General features: G+C 35.6%; 1 protein-coding gene across 2 annotated transcripts in view; it reads left to right on the top strand.

Annotated features, from left to right (window-relative positions):
- Nucleotides 1–12177, top strand: part of LOC121727661 (oxysterol-binding protein 1) — a 43674-nt gene that overhangs the window by 23154 nt on the left and 8343 nt on the right. For both annotated transcript variants that reach the window (XM_042115624.1, XM_042115623.1), the window contains exon 11: nt 2039–2212. In XM_042115624.1, the coding sequence (XP_041971558.1) occupies nt 2039–2212 (174 nt within the window). The remainder of the gene's footprint in view (nt 1–2038; nt 2213–12177) is intronic.

Raw genomic sequence — 12177 nt, 5'->3', positions numbered from 1 at the left:
GATCCAATTTTTCCGTATCCAAAGGGTAAAAACGGGAGCCTATTACTGAGACTTCGATGTCTGTCCGTCCGTCTGTCTGTCTCCAGGCTGTATCTCAAAAACCGCTTCAGCTAGACTTCTGAAATTTTGACAGATTGTGTATTTCAGGTGCCGCTATAACAACAAATATTAAAATATATATTAGAGTGTAGATCATAGGATTCTCTACAAAAAATATATTTACACTTTTCTTCGTAAGACTTACCATTCGTTGTAAATTGCAGGCGTATAGTTGGGAAAATCTTATCTATGTACTTATATTATAAAGCTGAAGAATTTGTAGAATTACTGGTTCGAATTGAAAAATTATTTTTGTGTTGGATAGTCTTAGATAAGGAAGAAGGCTTTAGGTTATAATATAGCATCACCCAGCGACCAATAGGAGGGAAGAAATAGAAGAAGATGTGAAAAAAACGAAGAAAACAATTTAAAAGGGCTCTTATCGCACGAACTGCTAAAGCAATTTTTATATTATTTGGCACAGTTATAGAATAGACCACGTCGAGTGACGTAGGCTATTTTATTTTTGAGCAAAGTGTACGGTTACCGTGAAATCAATAATAAACGCCGGCGGAGCCACGCTTGACGTCTAGTACTACATACTTGTTTGACATGTTATCGGCCTGACATACTTCTGAGTGCCTTGCAAACGTTCTGTTGCTCTTCGCGAGTCGAAAAGATAAGATTGCGTAACGGAAATAAATTACGCAGAAGTATGTTAGGCTGTAAACAGCCCTCGTATGCTGTAGTACAAGAAGTTCCGCTCCCCACTGTTAATTATGTATTTCACAGAAACCGTACATTTTCCCGTAAAACAAAATAGCCTATGTCCCTCCACGTGGTCTATTTTATATATGTGCCAAATAACAAAAAAATCCTTCAGCAGTTTGTGAGATAAGCTCTTTCAAATACTTTTTCCCGTTTTTCCACATTTTCCTCTGTTTCTTTGCCGCTATTGGTGGCAACGTGATGTTATGTAGCTCAAGTCTTCCACGATAAATAAGACTAAACAACGCAAAACGAATTTTTCAATTCAAACTAGCAGTTCCATTTCTTAACTTTATAATATAAGTATGATTTTCCCAAACTTCAAACCCGCAAATTATGAGGAATGTTAGGTCGTATGAAAAAAGTGTCTGAATAATTTTTGTAGACAATTCTATGATCTACACTCTTGCCATACCTATTTTTATGATAAAATGTACAGTTTGGAAAAAAATAATTTTTATACCTTTGACCTTGAATAAAAATTTTTGCACAAAGAGGATCGCTGGGGACTTTTAAGGTTTTATTTATAATGGTGTGTTTAACGTCTCTACCAATTTTCAGTACTATGCAAATTATTCCGAGGTTACGATTTTTTTGCGTCTTAATAGACCGGGCTAATACATCAAAGAAGCTTCCATATAAAGCACTGACGATTCAAAGGTTAGGTAAGCCTGTAGGGACTTTTTAAAATATAAAAAAAATAAAGCTTCATATTTTCCGAAGATATTTCATTTTGCACTGAACTAAATGATTTAGTCCTCGTTGTCTAAAATACATTTATAATTTAAGTACCTAAATAAGCAATTTTCTAAATATATGAATAAATGAAATGAAATTATATATTTTTCAAAACTTTAAAATGGCTGCAGTTTCTGAACCCACCGCTAAAATAAAAAACGTTCTTATTTTTTTTAATCAGTTTTACCTAATATAAAAAACCTACTAGGTCTCCATGATGCTCGAGTGACAAATAGCACCTTGCCCTCACCTACTATTAAATTAAATAATTAGGGGGTCGCCCATACAAAAAACACATTTTTTACCTATTTTTGCTCTATAATGGTACGAAACCCTTCGTGCGCGAGTCCAACTCGCAAGTCGCACTTGGCAGATTTTTTATGATTTCCGATTGTTCTTGGTAGATCAACAAGAAGAACCTTCTAATAATATTTGATTCAATTAAAAAAAAAAAAACAATTTTTAATGATCATAATTTATGTTCTGCTGTCAGGTGTCGCACCACCCGCCGATGGTGGCGCAGTTCTGCGAGGGCCAGGCGGGGTGGCAGTGCTGGCAGGAGTTCACCATGACCACCAAGTTCCGCGGCAAGTACCTGCAGCTGGTGCCGCTGGGCGGCGCCTACGCCGAGTTCCTCGCCACCGGCAACAAGTACACGTGGAGGAAGGTAGTAATGGGAATTAATGTTATTTTCTATTAATTTCATTAACATGCTAATTTTGATGTCACAGCATGCTACGTGTTATTTATTGCTTTGCTATTTGCTAAAAACGCGGCATCGTTAATTATTGTCTCCGCACCGCTCGCGTCGAGTATTATTTCGCATCGAGTGAAAAATAGCAATTCATTAACAGCTAGCGCCGCGGTGAGCAACAGCGCGGACGTGAATTTTTTATCATGATCGCAGACTAATGCTGCGCACGATAATATTACGAGGGCTGCTATTTATGTATCCGGAACTGGCCACTTACAAGAACAATATTTAAAAAGTAATTACAACATTTGAAAATAGAACTCTTTGGTTGAAGAATACATTTTGTTTCATGTGACTGTCAATTATTTTTCCATTGTGGCGTCATTTTGAAAATTGCGTGTCTTCATTTGCCATGGATTTAACGCGTGAACATTTTCGTGCAATGATTTACTACGATTTTTGGCGTAGGCTAAATCAACAACAGTGCTTTATTCAACTCACCGCAACTTTTGGAGATGAAGCACCATCAAAAACCACTGTTTATCACTGGTACAGTGAGTTTAATCGTGGGCGGTCTATGCTCACGGATGAAAATAAAGAAGGTCGCCCAAAAACAGCTGTTGTCCCACAAAATATAGATGCTGTGCGGGAACTAATAATGCGTGATCGTCATGTTACATATCGCGAGATAGAGGCGTCCTTAGGCATAAGTATGACGAGCATACATAAGATATTACACGAACATTTGGCTGTAAAAAAAATATGTTCGCGTTGGATTCCGCACAACTTGACAATCGATCAAAAACGGGCTCGTGTCGATTGGTGCAAAAAAATGATAAAAAAATACAACCGTGGTACGTCAAAAGCCGTTTATAATATCTACACAGGTGATGAATCTTGGATCTATGCATATGACCCCGAAACTAAACAACAGTCAACGGTGTGGGTGTTCCAAGATGAGCCGAAACCAACAAAAGTTACTCGTGCAAAAAGTACTTTGAAGCAAATGGTCGCCTGTTTTTTTGGAATTAATGGACATGTGGCTACAGTGCCATTAGAGAATCGTAAAACGGTTAATTCTGAATGGTATACGACCATTTGTTTACCAGAAGTCTTTGAAGAAATAAGAAAGGACAACCGACAACGCAGAATCATATTACATCACGACAATGCTAGCTGTCACACCTCAGCTGAAACAACTCAGTTTTTGGAGGGTCAAAAGATCGAATTGACTGGTCATCCGCCGTACAGCCCTGATTTGGCACCTAACGATTTCTTTTTATTTCCATACGCGAAGAACAAATTACGTGGTCAACGTTTTTCGAGCCGCGAAGAGGCTGTTGATGCGTTCAAAATGCACGTTTTGGAGATACCTCAATCAGAATGGAAAAAGTGCTATGAAAATTGGTTCCAGCGTATGCAAAAGTGTGTCGATCATCGCGGCGAATATTTTGAAAAGCAATAAAACCATATTAAATGATATATGTTTGTTTCTTTTTTTAATTCCGGATACATAAATAGCAGCCCTCGTAGCAATCATATTTTTAGCAAGTAAGATTAATTTAATTATTGCTAATGGGCATATAACAATTAATTATTATTGCTAATGCTACTTTTACTATGGTCAAAGATTAGCAGATTTTTTAAATAAAATAAAGATATAACGGTGAAAAATGTGTGTTTCCAAACAGCTTGATAACTTTTGTATTTTTTTGTTATGAGCTTTCAAAGTTCGAAAAAGTTTAAATTTATTTACCACTAGATGACTTATAAAATGTTGTTATGGAATCACTTTAAAAAATGCAATTTTTAATATAGTTATCGAAGAAAGTTCTCCCGCGATTAGGCCTAAAAATGCAAAATCCTGTCTGACATGTCTAAAAATCCTGATTTTGAAAAAAAAAAGTCCGGTCACACCAGCATAGCTAGCACAAGCACGTAGACAAACGAAAGAAACTAAATTTTGACAGTTTTACCGGAAATACTTTGGAGAAAAAGTTTCTTTCGTATCTCGATTATCTTCCGCTTTTGAAAATCTATAAGTCAAGCATGACGAACCGCTTTTGACATTTACCCCGCGTTCCAGATGACGTTAGAAACGCTCACGCTCAAGACCGTAGTTTTTCCCGTTCCACTAGCATGTGAGCGTCAGCGATACAAACCCAAGTGGAACGGATTATGGATCGTTTTGAGCGTTTTGAGAAAAGTTTAAAAAAAGAACTATAATTTTTTTATACATAGGTACAATGATCGGTTCATTACTTGGATATTATGATCCTTTTCTTCAAGTCGTAAATAAAAGTAATTTTATTGTTTATAGTTACATTTAATTTACAAATAAAATACATAATATTATATTTGTTAGGTTTTTAGTATTACATTTTTTTACTTAAGTAATCATATTTTAATATAGTTAAACTTTTATTATATTTGAGTTTTCACATTGAATCATATTTTAATAACAAATCCACATACTTTGAATATTGACTATAATTGTCACAATATACATATAAACGTTAGGTAACAATACCGCATAATGTTTAGTCAAGTACGAATAAATCAACAGGTATAGGAGAGATGAAAATTAGTATTAATTATTATAATATTTTATAAGAAATCATTTGACCTTTCATTTAAAACAATTTATTTTCCAATCAAAATATTTCATTAAATGTTATTTAATTTATTTAAGTAATATAAATATTATTTGTAATGAAATAATATAAAGTTTTTTTTATCTACTCTCTCCTGAAAACTTTCCGAACATAGCTTTCGCGATATAGTTACGTTAAAATTAAAAAAAAAACTAGAACGCCCACTTTGACCCATCTTCGTCGAGGGTCGTTTTGAGCGAAAATGATGACGTCATGAGTAACGTCATAGCCGCGATCAAAACGACCCCGGTCGCCAAAGGGAACGGCAGAAGGGGACGTTTTGAGCGTTTTGGTCAAAATTAACGTCATCTGGAACGCAGCCTTAGTTTCTTGATATATATTTTTTTTAATTATGGCACTTGGCTATAAAACCATGGCTAGTGTCGAGTAAATGGCGGCAAATTCAAAAAATCGATGTATAGCAACCCTGTCTATAGAAGGAATTATAGTTTTGATCTACAAACTACGAATAATTCGATTTTTTTAATTTGCCGCCATTTAATCGACACTGGCCATGGTTTTATAGCCAAAGTGCCATAATAAAAAAAAAGAATCAAGAAACTAAATGTCAAAAAAAATAATTGCCGTTGCTATAACGGTTGCTATGGAAAGAGTTTCTTGTCTTTGTCCACTGAAACTCAAGTCGACGGGTTGCGCCATGCTCAGGAAAAAGATATGTAGACATGGGAAAGAAACTGCCATTACTTTCTTCCGAAGAATCGACTGGGCAACGGCGTGCTAGCTATGCTGGTGTGTGTTAGAATCGTTATTGATAATTTTATAGCTGTAGTAAAAGGTAAGTACCAAAAAGGAGAAAAGTGGGACTCTACAAAAAGAAGTGAGATCTCATCAAAAACATCCTGTAAAAAAACCAAGTCTCGCAACTCAGTTTTTATATCGTAAAAATTTATGAGATCCATGCAATACCAAGTCCGTTAATTTATTCAGTCCCTACCTAGGGGACCTTCTGTCTCAAGTTATTACGTGTAAGTTATTATCAAATCAATATTAAAAATCTTTTACGTTTTAAATAAATAGATCGACTTGGACATCAATAAATTTTTACGGTATAAAAACTGAGTTGCGAGACTTGGTTTTTTTACAGGATGTTTTTGATGGGATCTCACTTCTTTTTGTAGAGTCCCACTTTTCTCCTTTTTGGTACTTACCTTTTACTACAGCTATAAAATTATCAATAACGATTTTTATAAGAAACAAATTAATATAATCATTATGTATACAGTATTACTATACTACTTGCCTTTCATGACTATCCAATATCCATTCTAATATTATTATAAATGCGAAAGTGTGTTTGTTTGTTTGATTGTCCTTCCTTCCCACGGCCTAGCGAAGCAACCAATCGACTTGATTTTTGATGTAGACTTAGTTGAAAGGATGAAGAGTAACATAGGCTACTTTTGGTCTTGGAAAAACTTCAGGTTTCCAAAGGAGGTTTACAAGAATATTCGTATTTTACACGATTTTTTAATTCCACGCGAGCGAAGCCGCGGGCAAAAGCTAGTGCTTCATATATATAATTATATAGATACCTATCTACAACTATTACTTCTTCGAATATACGTACGGAAATATCGATGGTACCGGTACAATGATTCATAAATTGCAATTAATGTAACTTTATAATCTATATACATGTAATAAATGGGATTACAAGGTTATTCACGAAGTTAGAGAAAGAAGAAGAATACTAGACAGTCATTATGAAATGTTTATTAGGTTTTCCCTTAATTAAGACACTAAACACTAGCTAGATATAGCTCTCTACCGACGATAAACCGGAGATATTGATGGTACGGGTACAATGATTCATAAACCGCAAATGTAACTTTGTAATCCTATACATTTATATGGGATTACAAAGTTATTTACGAAGTTACTGTATCTAGAAAACTAGACAGAAATTTTGAAATATTTGAAATTTTCCTTGATTTAAACACTAATTATATACTAAATTTGAAGGTTCTATGTCAGCTGGAAGTGCCTCAGACTTTTGGTGATCGGTCAGTCAGTCAGTGACAAAATTAAGAAACTTTAACAAGTTACAGTTCTTAAACTACTGGTTCAAATTGAATGAAATTTTAAATATACCGTGTTTATACAATGCTTGCTTAGCAGATGAAAATTCAGGCTTGTTGGTTTATCCACAATGAAGTTATAGGGGGTCAAAAAGAGCCTGAATTGGTTCGAGAAAAGGATAGTACGGCCGTGCCGCTTTTTTGCCCGACTTGGCGGGGGCACTGCCGTGCCCCCAGATCTTAAATATATGTATAGTATAAGAGTATTAACTATATTTCCGTTGTCTGGTACCCGTAACACAAGTCCTTCAGGTACTTACCACGGGGCCAGACTGACGTAGTGTGAAGCGTCCATAGATATTTATTTATTTATTAAATATGGCTCTCACTGACTCCACTGAAAGTCTGTTTCTCTCTTTGGTCCTCTGAGAAGTCCACTGCTTGCGTTCCGGGACTTCCGGGCTCAGTGCGTGCGGCACTCATCGCTTGAGCGGGCGGAACGACATGCAAGAATGAAAAAAATCCGGTCTGACACGTAAAAATCCGGTCTTGACCGGCTTTATCCGGTCAGATGGTAACCCTACCCGCGATGCATAGAAACTTGCTATTGACGTCATAGCTCGCTGACATTTTGTATGGGGTGTTTTAGGAAGGTCTGTTTTACGTGATTTTTGAATCGCTCGTCGATCTCGAAGGTCAGTATAATGGTACGGCAATAAAAAAATATCGAGACTGGCATCTAGTTTTCCAAAATTATACGAATTATAATATTAAAATTAATTTTTCTTCTCTCGTATGCCCCTGCTCCATCTGCGTTAGGCGTTAATTAGCACGTTAATCAGGATGGTACGCAAATGTAGCCAACGTTTTAACGTGTTAATGTACCATACTAGCGTCACATGATGTTTAGAATCTGCTTGTTGTATAGAAGCAAATAATTAGACCATAATATTAACTTCAATTGTATAATGTTTACATCAAGGAGCTTAAGAGGATTCCACACCGCCGTTTTTCCATACAAACGCTGTCCCCTCTTTCCTCCCTGGATAATGCCGGTAGAGTTATGATTTTTTTCCTGAATATCTATGGCCGCTATTAGCATGTCCCTATGTTTTCTTTTTTTTCATAATTTAATTATTAAAAAAGATAAGAACGTCCAAAAACCCAAAAAAAATGGCCAGATTTTCCTCTGTGTTCAAACACCCAGAAAACAAAACTGGCTCGAATATACAAAAAAAATAAAACATAGGAACACAGCTCAAGCCTTGCTTTAATTATTAATGAAAAAAATACTTAAATCGGTTAAGTTTTGGAGAAGGAATCAGCGGACAACGAATTGAAGATTTTCTGTTTTTTTATTAGAACTTTTGTCGTGTTGTCTCTATCGCGCTCTGCGGTGGGAGACTTGAGATTGGTGAGACAGCAATACATTTTCAAATACCTATTTTCAATTTCTCTCGCCCCTGGTGTATCCTCTTAAGCCCCAATTTCACCAACGTCTGTTAGTGTTAACAGCTTGTTAAAATGTAATGTCTTCTCTTTCATTCATATGAAAATCGAAAGAGGTAACGTCATACTAATTCCGGCGTTAACTTTAACAGTCGTTGGTGAAATTGGGGCTAAATATCATTTTTTAAAGAGAAGGCGACAATACAAATCGAGGGCGAAACGTCATTATTATTTATTTTTAATATTTAGAACCAGTCGTCCTAAAAGGTTCTAAACACATGACATTAAGCGATATCCCGGGTATCGGTTTTTTGGACTAATCAAAGGGGATTCCCGCGCAGTGTAATGCGCTAGACTCTAAGAGTCTAGAGGATATTGGCTACATTTACGCCGGCTCATTCCGCACGACGCACAGTGGATCGAATCGACAATTTCGGGGACATAGGGACCAATTTTTGTTTTTCAAATTTTTTTTTGTGCCAATGGATATAGCTAATTAATCTTAACAAATGTTATTCTTTGCAATTTTTTCTTAGGGTTATTATTTAAGTAGAAAAAAACATATTTTTAAATTTCTTGTATGGAAAAAAATATATAATCCCAAATTTTTGTCAAGTCCTGATAGATCCCGCGCTCAAACCTTTTTTTTATATATTTTGGCTACATTGCTAGTATTATGTACCATAAATGTGTGCCTAAAGTTGCCACTCTGCCAGAAATAGCCGAAGAAAATTACAAAAGATTTAATTAGTAACTAATGACTTCTTAAAATTCCTTAAACTATTCTAGGCATATTTCATGCAAAATAATTATTATGCTAGTAAAACAATACTTATAATTACTTAAAATTAGAAAAAAAAAAGAAAAATCGATTCCATGTAAATATTGTGATCGGTCATTAACTTCAAGTAACTAATCCGTTTGACAATAGTAAATAATCTTTTGTATTGTGTATTTTCTAACAATCGCTTAATGACAATGAACAGAACAACATTCAAAATAAATAGCTTAAGTAGCCTTGCATAAGGGCTTTTAATTATACCCTCATTAGCTATTATTAGTGTGGCATGGAATATAATACTACTAGCTGTTGCCCGCGACTTCGTCCGCGTGGACTTCAGTTTATAGTACTTTATAGCGCGCGATGTCAACAAAATTGGTGTCAAAAGCTTTTATAAAAAACCCTGGTACCCCTTAAATCAATACAGCTGTGCAGTGTGCACACAATAAGTATTTAATTTTTTTATATTAAACTTTATATTTTATGTCAAATTTTAAAGCTTATTTAGCCCTCCGATTACACAACTTTACCCATAAACTATTTATCATTGATAGATTTAAGGTTACGTCACTGCACAGATAAAGTACTGAGTTATTTAATACCGTAGAATAGATATAACAATCGAAAAAAATCGAAATTTAAATGTAAGATGATACCACGTCTTATAGGAAGACTTTTGAGCAAGCGTCAGCGCGATGTAGAAGACGCACGGCGCCATCTATTATGAATTGTTGGAACTAACTTAATTTGAACAAATTTACGCATTTTCACCCCCTTACAACCCTTTTTTCCAGTAAAAAAAGTAGCCTATGTCCTTTCTCAGGCTTTAGACTATCTGTATACAAAATTTCATTACCATCGGTTCGGTAGTTTTGGCGTTTGGCGTGAAAGCGAGACTGACAGACAGACAGACAGACAGAGATACTTTTGGCGTTTGGCGTGAAAGCGAGACTGACAGACAGACAGACAGACAAAGATACTTTCGCATTTATAATATTAGTATAGATTATGTGCACACTGCACAGCTGTTTTTGGGTATTTTGATTAATTAAGGGCCGCGCTACACCGGAATGGCAGCGGCGAGGCAAGCACTTTCAGCGCTGCCATTCCGGTGTAACGCGGCCCTAAGAGGGGTACCACTTACCAGGGTTTTAAAAAGTTTTTAAATTTGACACAAATTTTGTTGACACCGCGCGCTATAAACAAAAGTCCACGCGGACGACGTCGCGGGCAACAGCTAGTTAGTTAATATTAACGTGTATAACAATCAAAAGAATCGTAAAACCTACCTCAACATGGTACCACCTCTTATAGAAATACGCATGAGCAAGCAATAGCGCGATCTAGGGGACTCTTGGCGCCATCTGTTTTGAGTTTTTTGGAACTAAGTTAATTTAACCAAATTTACGCATTTTCACCCCCTTACAACCCCTTTTTCCAGTTAAAAAGTAGCCTATGTCCTTTCTCAAGCTTTAGACTATCTGTGTACAAAATTTCATTACAATCGGTTCAGTAGTTTTGGCGCTGTTGTTTTTGAATTTGATGTCTAAGTTGGTAGGTGAGTTATTAGTTAATAACGTGTATAACAATCGAAAGAATCGAAAAATCTAGCTCAATATGGTACCACCTCTTATAGAAATACGTATGAGCAAGCAATAGCGCGATCTAGGGGACTCTTGGCGCCATCTGTTTTAAACAAAAACATACTAACTAATAAGTATGATTAGTTCTATGTTACAATAAAGTAAAAAATAAAACGCCATCTGTTGAATCGTATTAGAACTAAAATGTTCATTCCATCGATATATTTCTGGATTTTTTATAATATTATACATAAAATATGTTTAAGATTTTTGAAATTTTATTTTAATACACATCCAAGACCCAGGAAAATTGAAAACTTTTTGTTCCGCCTGCGGGACTCGAACCCAGGACCCCCGGGATGAGCGCTGGCCACGCGCAATGCGAATTCATTTTCATCGAAATTTTCATGGAAATAAGATATTTTCCCACATCAAAATGTAGCCTATGTCCTTTCTCAGACTCTAGAATAACTGTATACAAAATTTCATTGCAATCGGTTCAGTAGTTTTGGCGTGAAAGCAAGACAGACAGACAGACAGAAGACAGACAGACAGACAGAGATACTTTCGCATTTATAATATTAGTATGGATTAAACATCATATTCTAACGTATTAAAAACTATAAACAAAAACATACTAACTAATAAGCATGATTAGTTCTATGTTACAATAAAGTAAAAAATAAAACGCCATCTGTTGAATCGTATTAGAACTAAAATGTTCATTCCATCGATATATTTCTGGATTTTTTATAATATTATACATAAAATATGTTTAAGATTTTTGAAATTTTATTTTAATACACATCCAAGACCCAGGAAAATTGAAAACTTTTTGTTCCGCCTGCGGGACTCGAACCCAGGACCCCCGGGATGAGCGCTGGCCACGCGCAATGCGAATTCATTTTCATCGAAATTTTCATGGAAATAAGATATTTTCCCACATCAAAATGTAGCCTATGTCCTTTCTCAGACTCTAGAATAACTGTATACAAAATTTCATTGCAATCGGTTCAGTAGTTTTGGCGTGAAAGCAAGACAGACAGACAGACAGACAGACAGAGATACTTTCGCATTTATAATATTAGTATGGATCTCGTTTTGTTTTGCTAATAGCGTAGTGTTTTAAAAATTTGCGAAGGAATTTAAAAAAAATCCAATTTTTGATACTTAAATTTTATTATTAAGTATCGAAAAAAACATAAAAAAATAGCATTAATATGGTTTTTTAACAATAAAGATTACAAATAATAATATTTTCTCCATTTAAGCCGCAGGTTCGGCCTCATATGGAATATTGTTCTCATCTCTGGGCAGGGGCGCCAAAATACCAACTGCTCCCTCTGGATCGTATCCAACGAAGGACTGCTCGAATTGTTGACTGCCATAGTGTTTCAAACAGCTTGGACCACCTGGAATTACGCCGAGATGT

Source organism: Aricia agestis, chromosome 6, assembly GCF_905147365.1.
Source record: "Aricia agestis chromosome 6, ilAriAges1.1, whole genome shotgun sequence".
Classification (NCBI taxonomy): domain Eukaryota; kingdom Metazoa; phylum Arthropoda; class Insecta; order Lepidoptera; family Lycaenidae; genus Aricia; species Aricia agestis.
The sequence above is the reverse complement of the archived record's forward strand: the minus strand, read 5'-3'. Positions and strand labels throughout refer to the sequence as shown.